Raw genomic sequence first — 16158 nt, 5'->3', positions numbered from 1 at the left:
TTTTCTAGAAAATGCGCGATCCCACGAAGTGACCCAACCCAGCAAAACGGCGCAACGACGCCGCGTCATTTGCACCCACTACCTCTCCATGGAATCTTACCCGACGTGACGCAATGCACCTGCGTGTGAAAGAAAAAAAAAACATTTGATGAAGATTAAAGAGACGGGCTTCCCAGACACGCCATTACACATGCAAGGCCTCCTCGCGCTCTCGCCTTCGTCCGCGAATACTCATCGCAATCACGTTGGGTGTACCTACGCGCCGTAAAATAGTCACGCCTAAAACGAGCTAAAAACAACAAAACTTGGCAAACGAGCTGCTTTAATTAATACTTGTACTCACTATACGCGTATTTTATCGCTTTATATTATCATTTAGTTGAATTTAAACGTTAGTTACCTTATCTCCAGGGCCACCTTTGTGCTGGCGTCACTGAAGGAGGGACTACTTACCGCTTCCGCTATTACCGTGCCTCTCCGCACATCACGAGCCGTCTTGCTAGCAGTTAACACCATCGGGTCCCGATTGAAACTGAAAAAAAGTCAAGCAAATCAACTCCAATCATCTCCAAAATGAACGGACGCGGCGGCAGAGGGTAAGTTGGCGACAGTTTCATTCATTTATTAGCCCGTATGGTTGGATTTTCGGTCGAAAAAGGGTTTTTATGTCGCCGCGTGTCGACACCGTTCATTCATTCCCAGGCCTTCCCCCATGTCTTTAGGCCTGGCGTCGGCTTAGCATCGCTGGAGACGAATTACGGCTCGACAAAGTTCGACCACTGCTTTTGTCGGTGGAATATGAGTGATTTTATCGAAAAAACGTCGTTTTACGGCACGTTTTATTTTAAATTTTGGTAAATTTTTGCCTTCATTCGTGGGGGGGAAGGGGGAGATAGGCCTAAGCTAAATTCGCAACGTGGCCTTTTCATGCTCCGGGAATTGGCCATCTTGGCCGGCGCAGCGTCAGGTCGTCCATTAAGACGTATCGTAGCAGCGGTATTTTCTCGCGCCCGCTTATTGTCAGCTTTGGAAAAAAACGCCGGCCGGCCGGCGTTTGCAGTGTTGTGTTTTTACTTTAGCGCATCGTGGGAGCCATGCCGGTGGCATATCGATCCCGTCTCGACCGATGAAAACGTACTGCGTTACCATGGCACCCGCACGGTGCAACAATGCGCCTTTTTAAGAATCGGCAGCCGTCATTATCCCCCTCGTTTCCTATTTTTTCCCGAACAAGACCAGTCACGACTCGCTTTTGGGTTTACTTGTGGAGTGCGAGAGGTAGTACGATTGACCGCGTGGTTGTGACGTGCTGTTGATGGCAATAGCTGAAACTTTTTGAAAGGAAACTTCATTCTGAGCACTCTTAACTCCCGTTATTCAGAAACGCTCTTAGACTTCAACTTCATCCTGTAAATGCAGCACACTCTGATTTTCAAACGCGCTACTTTGAAGGCGGTGGCAAGTCAAGCTCGTGTCATGGAGCTTGTCTGTATACGGGTTGAAATCTCGGGCTTTCGTTAACCTAAATGCGGCACAATTTCGATGACGTAATTTTTGGGCTGCGCTAGTTGCCACCACGTCATGGTTGCCACGTGGTGACGCACTTCCTACGCATCCCTTGCAATAAAAACTCAGACACACAAAAAAAGCCAGCCTTAAACTTTTAGTACGACCGAAAATACAAAAAAAAAAAGCCAGCGCTAGTCGTGAACGCATCCCTTCCAATAAAAACGCAGACACAAAAAAAAAAAGCCAGCCTTAAACTTTTAGTACGACCGAAAATACAAAAAAAAAAGCCAGCGCTAGTCGTGATAGCTGCTGTTTTTTTTTTCTTTTTCTGACGAAGAACGTGCCCCGCGCCGGGTTTTTTTTTTTTTTCTCTTTTGACGAAGAGCGTGCCCGTGCTATCGCGAAAAGGAGCGGTTTCGTACTCGCTCGGATTTTCTCGACCTGTCCGCGTTTTCGCTATCGTTGTTTTACTTCGCTTAGTTGTCGCATGGAGGGTTTTTTTTAAGTTATTTTAAAGAAAAGATAAAACTAGTGGTTTGTTCACTAAGGAATACGGCTAGGTGGCGTTAGCCGCCGCCCGATCTGAAGGGTACAGCTGCATCCATCCATTGTCGCCGCGTGGCGGCAGCACTGTGGTACGTCTGGCCTTGCGTTGCAAAGAGCGCCGAACTGACTCGTAGCGCCGTCTTGTGGGCGCCGTCGCCGAGCATAAAATGGGGCGCCTAAATCCAAACGGAGAGAAACGGCGAGCACGGGTCAGCGTTGGCCGCTCCGGGAAAGCCGGGTTCAACGAAGCGCGGGTTCACTGGAGTTCACCGAGCCAATTGTTACGGGCTGATGGAGACCGTATGCGGGTGCATCTGTGCGGGCGCGCTTTAGAAAATCCGAGCGGCAGTGCTTCCGCCTACAGCGCTCCTTATTTTGATATTACAGCCTCGCAGGCGCTCGTTGCGCCCCCGTGAAGTCATGCGTGAAAACGCCAAGAGGCGAGTTAAAAATCCATTGAAGGAAGCGAGGCCACATTTGGCTCCGCATGAAAAATTGAGGGCATGACGCTGCACGAATGAGTTGACCGTGCTCAACAGTGTTGTGGGAGAGCTCAAGGAGGCAGTGTTCAATGGCCTAAGCCTTTTACTACTGTAAAGGCAGTCCAAATGTGCCAGGCTTACTGAACTTTTTCACTCGGTTTGTACAGTTCTTTTTTTCAACAAAAATAGTACCATTACCTTATTGCGCTCATTTAGAAAATAACTTAAAGGTAGCTTCAGTATGTGGCAGTACAATGCACAATAAGAGTGAAGGCCAAGGCACAAATGCTCCAATGTAGACAAATGTAGCCATTCCGTTTAGTGTCAACACAATTGATTAGTGTGGTCTTCATTGATTCCACATAGGTACAGTTTTTGTAGTCAATGTCATTTTGTTGCACGAGCTAAGTTATAAGTTTGTATTTGAGGCAACGGACCGGCTGTTAATGAACTGTGTGAAAGTTCAGCAAAGTTGATCTAGTGTTATTAATGTTTGCGCCTAACAGGCAAGAAAAGATGCTTTTGTGACATAGCCTCAAAATGTTACGTGGGTTAGAGTACATAGTTGTACAAACTATTCCCAATTAGTATGGGTGACGTGCATCCTAATTACCTTCAGCTGGGATGTAGTTATAGTGTCATTGTTAAACTGTCATTTCAATAAGGAGCTTTAGTTTTTCAGAATTGGAACTTCACTATTAAAAGTTCGGTAATATTACTGACATTTTTTTATACATTTACAAGAGGTCCTATCATGGCCAGGGGCCTTAGCAAGGTGAAGTTGCAATGTAGGCGCGTATGATAGATTCAATGTTTTGAGTAAGATTGAGACAAAATAGGTAATATTTATCAGTTAACCTGTTTGAAGCATTCGGATGGTTGACTTATGCGGGAGTAGGCGTTTGAACTGAACCATTGAAACAACAGAAACCTGTGCTGGCTGTTAAGCGGTACTGTCTGCATTAAAGGGGTGCCAACAAAAAAAACTTTGGCCTTGTGTTTTTCTGCTCCAATGTGTTGCTGGGGGCCTGTTAGTCATGGCACGACACATAGCTTGTTGCAGCACGCAACAGATAATTAAAGGCCCGTCATTGGTTGACTTATGCGGGAGTAGGCGTTTGAACTGAACCATTGAAACAACAGAAACCTGTGCTGGCTGTTAAGCGGTACTGTCTGCATTAAAGGGGTGCCAACAAAAAAAACTTTGGCCTTGTGTTTTTCTGCTCCAATGTGTTGCTGGGGGCCTGTTAGTCATGGCACGACACATAGCTTGTTGCAGCACGCAACAGATAATTAAAGGCCCGTCATTAACCATGTTTCTGTTTGAGAGAGCTCCAAAACTGGGTGCGACTGTTGCCACTTAGCCTGTGCAGCTATTGACCGCGTTGGTACATTCACAGTAACACAGTACAGTCACAGTAACTGTGACACACTTCTGCACGGTCTGCGTCAAGAATTGCTTTTGAATAGGAAACGGAACTGCAATGTCGCCAAACACAAAACTTTCTAAGCGTGCGCCATGGCCATGCACTCTTAACCAGCCGTCGAGACTATATATATAAACTGCGGGAACAAACACTGCAAAAGAACGGTGGCTATGACGTCATCATAACTTGTTCTGTTGAGTGCAGCGGGGTGACGTGAGAGAAGTATGGGATTTCCAAAGGGTTGCCTTCGAGGATGTCAGTGGCACGATGGAGTCGAGGGCTCACGCAAACTTCGAAATTCTTTTAAAATACCATCCCAGCTATATTCGCTGTGGTATTTTGCAGATGATATACGAATGTTCCTAGGAATCAACCCCCACGTATCTTGGCCGCGAATTCGTCTGTGCTCCTTTGAATGCGCAGAAAAAAATCCAAACGAGCGCAAAGGTTTTTGAAATTGTGCCATTGGGTGCAGTATTTCATGAACTGGTTCTGGCATTGCACAGGTGAATCAAGTCGTTCTTTCAATGTATCTTTAGTTACAATGCCGATTTGGTTTATTTTTAGTATCGAGACTTCTGGTATTCCTAAGCTGCTAGGACTTATGTAACTTCAAGAATCATTCCTCGTCGATTGATCGAGGGCTTGTTTCTTGTGCTGCCTTATGAAAGTAACAGAATAAAGCTGTAGGGAGTATGCTTTTCTTTTAACTATAGTAATTATGATGCAAGTGGAAAGAAATTAGTGGACAAAATGAATGTGCTTCAGGCAGGGATTTGCATACTGCGTGTAGTGCTCCAACGATCGTGCTAAGGGGTGGTTGCTTCCTGTCTACATTATTAGGTGTTGATGTAATTCCGAAGGTTTGCCAGTGCCACTTGTAGCCATTTCAGCTAGCGTGGAACACTGTTCTGTTGCCAACTGGCACGTAGCGACCCTACTACGGGCTGAAAGCTGACTTGTGTCTTCTCGTGACACTCGCAGTAGGGACTTTGGCAGCAGCTGGGGAGGCGGGGACAGGAGGGGCGGTGGCGGCTCGGGCAGCTACCGCAATAGCCAGCCCGGTGGCAGCCTGCGTAAGCCGGACTGGGACCGCATCCAGCTGCAGCCCTTCCAGAAGAACTTCTACCACGAGCACCCGAACACAGCCAACCGGTCTCCCCAGGAAGTGGACGCTTATCGGCAAGCCAACGAGATCACAGTCAAGGGCCGCGAGGTGCCCAAGCCCATTCTTCACTTCGAGGAGGGCAACTTCCCCGACTACATCCTCAAGGCTATCCAGGCACAGAACTACACCACGCCGACCTGCATCCAAGCCCAGGGGTGGCCCATAGCTCTCAGTGGCAAGGACTTCGTGGGCATCGCCCAGACTGGGTCGGGCAAGACGCTCGGCTACATCCTCCCGGCCATTGTGCACATCAACCACCAGCCATATCTGCAGCGTGGTGACGGCCCCATTGTGAGTGTGCTCTTCTTGGTTGGTTTCTTTTTTCTTTACTGAAGATTTCTGTATGTCTTGTCAAAGATGTCTTAGTACTGCAAAAACGGGAGTGTCAGTATCAAAAACGGCGGTATCAGCTTGCCAGCATTGCACATACAGTAGGAGCAGCCTCAAGCGAAGCTTCAATTGGTACTGTTAGCCGCTACTTGCTGCTTTCTCTTTTTCGTGCAGATTTGTGGTAAACATGCACAGCATCTGTGCTGTCTTCGACACAAACACGTGGCAGAGTTAGTACTACAGTGTTGGAGGAGTGCAGTAGCTTTAGCTTACATTGTTTGTCCTTAGTTTTTTTTTTTTTTTCATAGATAGCACATGAATTGATTTGCAATCTTTGACTCGTGCACTGTAGGCTCTGGTCATTAGGGTTTGGGGGTGGGTTTGTCATTTAGTTGTGTTCGTTCTGTTCACTAGTTAAATGTCACCAGCACTGCAAAATCCCAAGACCTAGTGGCTGTCCTTTGTGCAGGCTCTGGTTCTTGCACCGACGCGTGAGCTCGCCCAACAGATCCAGCAGGTCGCCTCGGACTTCGGCAAGTACTCCCGGGTGCGCAGTACATGCGTATTTGGTGGTGCGCCGAAGGGACCCCAGCTCAGGGATATCGAAAGAGGCTCCGAGATCTGCATTGCCACGCCCGGCCGCCTGATAGACTTCCTGGAAGCGGGCAAGATAAGCCTTCGTCGCTGCACGTACCTGGTGCTGGACGAGGCTGACCGCATGCTGGACATGGGCTTCGAGCCACAGATTCGCAAGATTGTGGAGCAGATCCGTCCGGACTGTCAGACCCTGATGTGGAGTGCCACCTGGCCCAAGGAGGTCCGCTCCTTGGCTGAGGACTTCCTCAAGGACTACATCCAGATCAACATTGGGGCGTTGCAGCTGTGCGCCAACCACCGCATTCTGCAGATAATCGATGTCTGCCAGGAGACTGAAAAGGAAGACAAGTGGGTGCCTGCCTTTTGTCATTTTCTTTTCCTAGCTGTTTGCATGCTTTTGAATCTGTGGTACTTATGCTTTTGTTCCTAAAAATGTCTAGATTCTTTGTAGAATGGCTCATTGAGCAGTTACAAGTTCATGTTTCTGTAATGAAAGTGTCACCGAGAATGGGTGGAGTGCAAAAAAAAAAACTGCCATATAATGGGATTACTCGTGCGGGACTGTTTGTTGGAAATCATTGGGAGAGGCTTTCATCTTTACTTGGCTGCGGGACAGGGTGATGATGAAATGAGTCTAGTTGCTTACCTGCCAAGTCTCCCGGTTTGGCCGGGAGACTCCCGGATTTCGACTGTTTCTTCCGTTCCTACAGTCGTCATAAGTCTTTCGGAAATCGAAATTTCTGTGCATGATCTGGCTGCATTGGCAAGAAAGCAGCTCAATCCGCACCATTTCGAACCTACTCTATTTTACTATAAATGCGTCCAAGAGGCGTTCATTTAAGGAGGGACATGGGTCTTAGGGCTCTCTTATCTCTTTTTCAACCAATTGTGACAAAAGTTGGCATGCCTACTCAGTTTGTTCTCCAGATTCTAAAGATGGTTATTTTTTCTGTAGCTTCATTAGTTCAGTATTTAATTAGGATAACAATATATATTGTTCCTACCACAATAGCAAAATAACCACCAGTTTGAAATTTGCAAATAGCACAGGGATCAACTCTAAAAAGCACAAGCTACACAACATAGGAAGCACTTTTTTGATTGGGTCATTATTTTTTACTTTACAGTACACTAAAATGACTCGAACCAAACTTGCTCCCTCGCTCATCAATTTCGAGGCTACACGAGTGCCGAGGTGTTAGTTTCCTGTTTCACGTAAGACTGCCACATTTTCTAGCGGAGACCACAACAACGTTGCAAACACGTCGTTAAAGCAGTCTGCCTGTTGCCAGTAGCCTCTATTGTGCAGGCGGGGAGCACGTTCACCGCGAATGGATTGACTTTCTTTTGTTTGTTGATGCGCGGCGTACTCCACGCTGACGACCTGTCGCTCAGTTCAAGGTCCTTTCGTCAGGCGGGGGAACCGCGGCATTGGCGCGTTTAGCTATGAGACTGTGCTTGCGTTCCGTCACTACAAAAATTGATATCTCTTGTAGCTTCACTTCTGCTTTGTTTGCCGTCCTCAGACTGGTGAGGCTTTTGAAAAACAGTAACGTTGTCGACAACCAACAGGCTCGTACGTGAGTTAGGCCTACACCGGTGACTCAGCGACCGCCGTTGAACGCCGCGAGTAAGCTATCCTGAGTGATAGCAGGGCTTTCTGAAGTGCAGAGGGAATGAACGATCGCCACACTTGCTTCACAAATTACTGTAGCACGGAACTTCTTTACCGCCGCAGGCAGTCGGGAGCACCATGACAAAATGGCACACGTCCGTGCACGTCACGATGGTGATGGTGAAGCAGACGCCGAAACCGCCACTTGGCCGATCGGATGTCTAGGTTTTGTCACGTGCCCCAAGCAGCCAATAACATCGCGCGCTAGTGCTTCTCGATGACGAGTTTTTGTTCAAGAACCAATGAGCCAGCGGTGGCAGGAAATTGAAGATGAAGCATGACCCTTCCAAATGAGAGCAAGATGAACACGATAGCTCGTGTGTAACGGCAACAGCTCGGCGCGGAAAAAGCGTGATTTGAGCGTCAATTTGCACTCACATTAATCTCGCAGGGATGTTATACATTGATTTTGCGTCAAAAATGACGCGAGAAGCTAGAAAATTCTCGGGTGCAAAAATAGGTACAGATTCCGAAAGCGTCAGCTTCGATTTTTTTGCGATTTTTAGCCTTCTAAGACCAGTGTTCCCTCTTAAAGACACTTTCACGGCTTACCATTTCTAACTGCAGCGAAACCACCTTTACATGGGGTTGCATGCAGACTAATGTACACATATTTGTTCGTTGTGAATACTTGAAAACTATTCATAGTTTAAATTTGAACATCCGCACAAGCCTAGTTAGGAAGCTATAGAAGGGTGACTGGGAAGTTGTATTGTTAATGCGTTCATCTCAGGCTCACTTACTGGATTTGTAGTGCCCAGTCGATAGAGGCATTATTGCCGAGAGCACAGCCATGTCACGTTTGAGTCAGCAGGATGGTGCATTTGACTGGCGGCGGCAGATAGGTAGTGTACGAGGTCAAGTTGGCCTGTCACGTCATTTCAGTGGCAGTGCTGTCAAAGCCTCGTTACAGCGACACCAGGCCTCTCGCTCACTGGGGCCACACTGCCTTCAGTTGTAGGGGGTCCTGGGACAGCGCCATAAAAATTGATGTTGATATGACTTTTTGTCAGTTTTTCATTTGGATTTGCCTGATTATGAGCGGGGGGGGGGGGAGGCTGTATGGATATTGCTGTGCACTTACATAGGAAAACTTTTTTTTTTAGGCTCATGAAATTGCATCAAGAAATTCTCAATGAAAAGGAAAACAAGGTGGGTGTTTGTTCTACTGTGGTTTTCTTGTCACACCGGTGGGCGGTTAGCTTATTCGTAGATTATGTATAGTGAGGTGTAGCACAAATGTTACAGCTAAAGCAAAGACTGGCCGCCTTCAGTTTGTGGACATAATTGGCCCACTATAGCTGGCTATGAAGTTTAAGATCTTTCTCGCATATAATCTGTTAGCTTCCATTTCAGGTGCTGTGTCACTACAACTCCCTTCTTTGACTTGGCTAAAATTTGTGCTACTATGATGCGCTAATCAAATGAACGCCGATGCACATGTAGCAGCTTCAGATCTATCTAGTTTGGGAACTGTGGGAAACATTTATGAAGTGTGTTGTGGGAGTGACACTGGTTCTTTTTCTTCCCAGACCATCGTGTTTGCCGAGACAAAGAGGAAAGTCGACGACCTGACCAGGAAGATGCGCCGCTACGGGTGAGCAAACGGCCATTGTTCTTTAGAAGCTTTATACTAATAACATGAACTCTCCAGCCAAGTTATAGTCCAAAGATAAAAGACAAATACTGTGCACTGACACGACATTTCGGGACCGATTCAGTCTTTTCTTCAAGGGGCGACTACTTGGCCGACTCTGAAGCTTACTATTTTTCTTGGCGGTGTCGCCTTCTCCAACTTTCATCTTTGGACTATAACTTGGCTGGAGAGTTTGTTATTAGTATGAAAGCTCACCCACCCAGACAAATATCTGATGAAGATGGTCACCTCTTCCAAAGCTTGACGTTGTGTAATCTCTTGTATTCGTTGTGGCCATATTTTTATCGTACACGAAGTGTAGTCTGTTGATTGGTGAGCATAGCTCCTTTTGTTAGTGTGGTCAAGTGTCGAGCCTTCCCTTGTGATGTTTTCTGAACAGCAGAGTTGTCTGTCTTACATTTTTGTGTACTGGCACAAGGCAAACAGCAGTTATGCACTTCCCTTAGTCCTTTGCACCTAGTTTTGCAGCACTTTACGTAAAGTACAAACCTGTGCATTCACACTTTAGAAACATCTCTTAGTTTCACCCTTACCTTCCCCCTCTTTGCTACAGGTGGCCAGCCATCTGCATTCACGGGGACAAGACTCAGCAGGAGCGTGACTGGGTGCTCAATGGTGGGTACCACTCATCACTCCCTTTTTTGTTTTTTGGAACTAGGGGAAGCTTACCAGGCCCTGTTGATGAAAACTTGCAGAGTTCCGATCTGGAAGGGCACCCATCCTTGTTGCAACAGACGTGGCTGCGCGTGGTCTCGGTGAGTAAACCCACTTTCTGTGTGTCTAGCAGTCTAATCTGCAAATGGGCCCATGGAGGTGGTTCCGAAGGGGAGGTGGGGCTGCCGCTTGTGTGGGAGTGGGTGCTGCATGGCAATTGTATTAGCGGAGGCGCTCGGTTGACTTTTGCTGTTGAATAAGCTTTTAATTGTAACTAGGGGGAACCAAAGGGAAATTCAGTGGTGCATGCTTATAGGAATTAGTTGTCAGAATGCAGCGAAATAGGTACACTGGATTGGGGGAGGGGCTGTTCTAAAGCAGCGGGACTTGTGTTATAGGTGTATAACTTGAAGTCTGCATAAGACGTTATATTAGAACTTAGCCTTGAACAGCATATATTTTAAAGATGGTGTAACGCTTGACAACCCCTATGATAATGGTACAGATCGATAGTGTTAATCAAATAGTGAATACATGAGCATGCAATACATGTATGGCTGATAACAACCATCAATGGCAAAGAAAAACAAAAGTGGGTACAGTCCAAGCTGCAGGTTTGCATTAATTTGAACAGAAACGGGAATATAACTGAAAGTGTAGTTGCTATAGGTTATACAATAAATGCAGCCTATGCAATTTGTTCGCTCTGTAGATAAGTATTCTTAACATTGGATAACATACTTAAGGGCAGGTATTCCTTTCTGGGTGGTTGTATTTGCTTTGAGAATCTCTGTTCAGGCTATTTGATGCATTTCGCTGTGGCATAAAGCATAATTCGTGTGCGTGCAGTAGCATGAAATGCAAAAGGGCGGTTCATTTGAGTTCTCACCTTGTCATTGCCGAGTTGGCTACTGTACGAGACTCTCGAATTTCTCATTGGTAAGGTGGAATGATTGAATTGTGTTGATCAGCGACAAGCTTAAAACTACGAGTAGCTGTAGTGCAGACTGTTTTCATGACCACAATGCTCCAGTAAAGGATAAAGCAGTGGCTTGGTAAAGCATTTCCTGAATAAATATGGGTGGGTTGAACTTCAAGCGAAACAGTAGCGTACAAATGGTATGTAAGCAACGTTGATGTGGCCATTCAATAGACCCACGAAAAGCACCCACTATTGGGTTGTGCCTGTGTTTGCCCGCTTGCATTTTATGCAACTGCACAGGGCAGGCATGCAAGCAAAGTTTTTGTAATGGGCCAAACTGTTTTTGGCACTGTCTGTGAGGCAGGGTAGGGCACAGATGTGTAGCCTATGCGTTTGGATTGAGACAGCTGTGGGGTATGGGGGGGTAATGGTTTTGTGGGAGACCAGACGCTGACTGACGTGTCCTGGTGTTTCCTTTTCTTTACAGAGGCACTTGTGTGGGCCCCAGGTTGTCCATACGCAGTGCCTCGCTTTGCACTGGGCGGGCCTCCCTGAGCCACATTTAAAAGGACGGTGGCTTCCATTGAAGGCCCGGCGGGCGCAAATGAATTTCTGGGGAGAAGCATTGTACTTGCACGAAAAGAGGCGCAGACGTCCAGATGCGTCTCTGTGCCTCAAGTAACGGCAGTGCATATTTTCCAAATTCAACCTTTATCCGCTTCTCAACTGGCTTCGCTGGAGCAGCGGTCTGCCTACTCTTCGAATTGCTCCATTGGGTGCAACCTTGAGAATAATGGGATTGCAAAAAATTACGATTGTTGTAGCAGCCGGGGAAGTTAAAAGGGGCAGAATCGGACTAGATTGTGGGTGTGCTTTGGGGCCACCGTTGAAGCGAGGTGGGCAGGAACATTGTCACACAATTGGGCCTGTAACGGTGCATAGCACACCGACAAGTGCAAAAAAGAAACAACGCGGAGGCCGCCGTGGCAGAGTGAGTGGTGCGGCGCCAGGGGTTGTTGGCCTAGGCCGATGCCGCTGGCTGGCTAACAGAAGGCGGTGCAAATGAATAATGGCCGCTTGACCGGTGGCCGTGCGCGGAGAAGGGGCGCCCTCCTACGCTGTTGAGGCGGCGTCCTGTCTTCCATGTGCGCACGCACGCCGCCGCCAAACCCACACCACCCCTCTGGCCGACGACTCTGAAGGCCACAGCATGGCCCTGTCTCTCTCGCAAGGCAGCTGCAGGTAAATTTAAGTGCGCAATTACTTCTCTTACTTTTTTATCATTCTATTACATTTCTCTGCGTCCTGTGCTTCCTTGTACCTCTCGTCTTCTGGGGGGGGAGCTGCACGCCGCCTAAGCTTTTTTCACTTGCCATGATTAAAATGTCTAGCCTGGTTGAGGACACGTGCCTTGTGTTTGTAGCATGCACTTTTGCTCGTTCGGCTCTGTGGGTTCCTTTGGGCTTTAGTTGGCACGATTAACCGACGAATAGGATTTAAGTCTAACATTTGAGGGTAGTTAGTTGAGGTTCACGACTGAGTGGCAGCAGAAACTATGCAATAAGACTGCAGAGAAATGAAAAGGATCCTTTGCGATGGCCCAATTGATGCCTGCAGTGCAGTCTCAACTCACTGTTTCTGAAATGCTTCAGGCCCATGTGCTGTACAATGTGCATACGTGTTCTATGTGACCAAAGCTCCATAAACCAAGCAACAACTCATAGGCAACGCTGTTTGCAGTCTTGTGTGCAGTTTGTGCTGCTGCTCAATTATGTGTAGGTTTTAAGGTTCTCTTGCTTCTGCTCTCATTGTGGTTGTTGGGTGCTTTCTCTACCTCTTGACATTGGAGAGTTTCTGTCCGCCATGATTTTGCGAAGTTTCTTCAGCTGCTTGGCCTCGCATGCATGCGTAGCTTCTAAGGTGGCTGCATCTAATCTAGGCGACACGCTAATGGCTTCAGTAGTTGCACTTGCGTGCCGCCCATAAGCGGGGTTACTTTATGTGGCCTAAATGCATATGACCTAAATTGGTACCAGCATTTTTCAAATGCTGTGCCCTGATTTGTTAGCGTGAAGCTTTTGGGAGGTTAATATATGCATCAGTGCAATGGATGAGCAAGCCGTAAAGTTGTCTTATATAACACAGTGCAAGACTTCACAAGGACCTGTGTTATCAGTGCAAAATGATGTAGGGCAGTTACATGCAAAATGACTCAAATGTACATCGTTGCTGCACATGTGTGTTGAGCAACGAAGTTTAGTCCTGGGCTTCACTATGTAACTGTGAATGAGCTTGTATCCGTCAGGTAGTCTTTTTTTTTTTTTGCGAACATAGGTCCCTTCATAGACAAACAAATCCATAATTGATCAGTTGCATTCATCTAAGTTGTCGTTAGCGGGGAGTACACGGGTGTAACAAACGCGGGACAGTAATCGCTGCGCGTGGCATTGAGAGGCGGCAAGATAGTTCATTGGGTGGGCATCACTGCATCTCCTGTAGCTGTTCCACGTCTTTGGAAAAATGTGGTGGTCAATATGGTGCAGTGCATTTCTACTTGCATTGATGTTTGGAGAATGCTGGCAGCATTTCTCTTTGTGAGCCTAGCACAAGCTTGAAAAATAGCATGTGGCATACAACTTGTGTAACATATTCTGTATATCAGTTTGTGGATCGCAAATGTGTTGAGCATTAGAAAGGTGGGACTTCTCTCGGTATTAGTCTTCCAAGTTGTGAAGTCAAATTTCATGGTCACAACTGGCCCAAGATTGGATTCATTGCTTTTTTTTTCTGTGCTTGGTCGGGGTGGTATTACAGATGTGGACGACGTGCGGTTCGTGATCAACTTTGACTACCCCAACTGCTCGGAGGACTACATTCACCGGATTGGCCGGACTGCGCGTTCCAACAAGACTGGCACTGCCTACACCTTCTTCACGCCCAACAACAGTCGGCAGGCCAAGGAGCTCATCTCTGTCCTCCAGGAGGCCAACCAGGTCGTCAACCCCAAACTCTACGAGATCGCCAATAACTCCCGAGGTGGCGGATGGGGAGGCCGTGGAAGTGAGTCTCTTCCTGTGTGGAACTTCAGTACTGTGTAATTTTGAGATGGGCATTACATTTTAATCTGGTCCCGTCTCGAGGATAGTTTGTCGTATTCAAATATGCAGCAACAAGTGGAGAGTTGCAAAGGCGCTCGGTTTTAGGTACATTTCGCTCTGCAATGTTTCATGCTTCCTTAATTTTCTTGGGTGTCTGGCTGCTCTGGGTAAAGACTGTATTTTAACCAATGGGGGAATCATTAAATGGGTCGCCGGATCACACTTCAATAGTGGCAATGAGCTGAATGCACCGGTTACATGGGTGTTTCGTCAGGCAGAGAGCCCTAGGTTTGAACATTATAGATGCTGGCCTTTTCTATGCTAAATTGATGGCCATTCACAGCTTTGTGTAATCGGTAGATAGTTGAATGCTGCTAATTTCAGAATGACGTTATCTGTCTTGATTAACCCCTTTTGCGCCATGGATGTTCTTGGCTGGTTTGTGCCTATTTGGCGATGTGGTATGACGTTTTCTCTGTACGCCCACAAACTGGTTTCATTTTGGCACTTTCTGGCAATTCAAGGAACAACAGAGGTGAATAATTCTTGGGCCGTCTTTTCCATTTAGTGATGACATCTTAGCATGGCAATGGGTACTCTGCTTAACAATTGCACAACGTTCACGGGGTAACAGTTGATCGCCCTAGTGCTGTGCGCAAACTGTTATTACATACACTCAAGTGACACAGGCAGCCCTTGTCAACCTAACGCGATATGCTGCATCACCTTATGGTTTGGGGTACCTTGTTTGTCTGATAACAGTAACCATGCCAATGTTGTCTGGTTGTGGAAATTCCTCAACTCTGTATTGTAGCGAGTGTGTCTTTTTCCCCACTTGTTCGTTTACGTAGAGTTCCATTGACTGTGCCCGGCTTGTCTTTTCAGGCCGCTGGCGCTCGGGCGGCAACGGCAGCTCGTGGAGGTAACTTGTCCTCTTTGTTCCAGGCCGCTGGCGCACGGGCGGCGGCGGCGGCAGCTCGTGGAGGAACTCGGGAGGTGGCAATGGCAGTAACACCCACACACACTTCGCCAGCGGCGCCAACAGCGTCTCACTCGGATCCAGAGACATGAACGGCTACGGCCACCAACAGAACAGTTACTACTCTGTCTAGTTGGAGTACATCTGTAAACAAATTCCTAGGCTTCTTCTCATTGTCAAAACTGCGTTTCGACCAGTACCACGGAGGAAGGCGACCCGCATCCCAACTACGCACATACACCACTCACATGTACATCAATCATCTTTTTGGGAGGGGCGTCCAGGGCTGGGCAATTTAAGGGGAGACATTAAATTTTTTTATTATCATTAAGATGTTCAAATCCTTAAGTCCTTGTTGTCAAATGGGACGTTTGTTTCTGATTGCTTTGATTGCTGTTATGGCTGAATTGATTCATGCTGAGTGCCTTGTGTGTACACCCTTTTTTGCTTTCCAGCTGACAATGTTTTGAAGTAATTGCAAATTAACATTTTGGTATTGCCTTAGGTGTTTTCTGAAGTCATTCAGGTATCTCCACTTGCAATATGGTGGCAATTGTGCTCGTTGACTTCATTGAATATTACATTTTTCAAGTCATCATGGCTCATACAGTAGTTCCTCGCTTCTCAATCATGCTTCTAATATCTTGTGTGAGCATGGGGCATTTAGAAAGCCTCAGATTTCACCAGTCTCCCCTTAAATGTTACCGGTGTCTTTTTTTTTAATTGCCACATCCAGTTTCAGTGGTTTGTCTGTGTTCTTGTTTAATGTTGCAGCTTCTGCCATTGTGTTAATTTTTTTTTTTCAATTGCCTAAAGGCTAGAAAAGCTCGAGGCACAAAGACTGTCCTGCATTGTGATATTTGGAAAGAGAGAGGCTATGTTTTGTGTGCACTCCCCTGCGCAAGTGTTGTCTAGGTGTTTCTGAATTCTTTTTGTAAATTATTGTCTCTCATCTTTGCACTTCCAATGCTGATGTCTTGGGAACAAGTCTTTCTTCTGGTTTGCTTAGGCCCTCTAAAATCTCGTATTCGGGGTGTTCCGTCTGTGCGAGTGGTAGAAGTAAACTTCGTGGACAAACACTTAGTTTAACATCTTTTTCCCAAAAAGTCTTCAT

General features: G+C 46.9%; 1 protein-coding gene across 3 annotated transcripts; it reads left to right on the top strand.

The window, feature by feature from the left end:
- Positions 1-437: 437 nt before the first annotated feature.
- Positions 438-15736, top strand: LOC119180324 (putative ATP-dependent RNA helicase DDX17). 3 transcript variants are annotated; one of them, XM_037431501.2, is made up of 9 exons: positions 438-596; positions 4949-5423; positions 5932-6407; positions 8841-8886; positions 9267-9331; positions 9945-10006; positions 10087-10146; positions 13782-14027; positions 15011-15736. In XM_037431501.2, the coding sequence occupies exons 1-9, from the start codon at positions 574-576 to the stop codon at positions 15175-15177; spliced, it is 1620 nt and encodes a 539-aa protein (XP_037287398.1). In that variant the 5' UTR covers positions 438-573; the 3' UTR covers positions 15178-15736. The 3 variants fall into 3 exon arrangements, with proteins under 3 accessions (XP_037287398.1, XP_037287399.1, XP_075725060.1); XM_037431502.2 differs by having other exon boundaries at positions 14951-15387; XM_075868945.1 differs by lacking the exons at positions 13782-14027; positions 15011-15736 and adding an exon at positions 11455-11693.
- Positions 15737-16158: the final 422 nt, after the last annotated feature.

Source organism: Rhipicephalus microplus, chromosome 7 (genome assembly GCF_043290135.1).
Source record: "Rhipicephalus microplus isolate Deutch F79 chromosome 7, USDA_Rmic, whole genome shotgun sequence".
NCBI classification, from domain to species: domain Eukaryota; kingdom Metazoa; phylum Arthropoda; class Arachnida; order Ixodida; family Ixodidae; genus Rhipicephalus; species Rhipicephalus microplus.
Note: the sequence above shows the minus strand (reverse complement) of the source record. Positions and strands in the feature narration are given on the sequence as shown.

What these genes read in the sequence shown, in the direction of transcription:
- LOC119180324 (XM_037431501.2), top strand. Translation starts at nt 574, where the DNA reads ATGAACGGACGCGGCGGCAGAGG. An exon ending in AACGGACGCGGCGGCAGAGG is followed by an intron (nt 597 to 4,948) that starts GTAAGTTGGCGA and finishes TGACACTCGCAG; the next exon opens with TAGGGACTTTGGCAGCAGCT. An exon ending in AGCGTGGTGACGGCCCCATT is followed by an intron (nt 5,424 to 5,931) that starts GTGAGTGTGCTC and finishes TCCTTTGTGCAG; the next exon opens with GCTCTGGTTCTTGCACCGAC.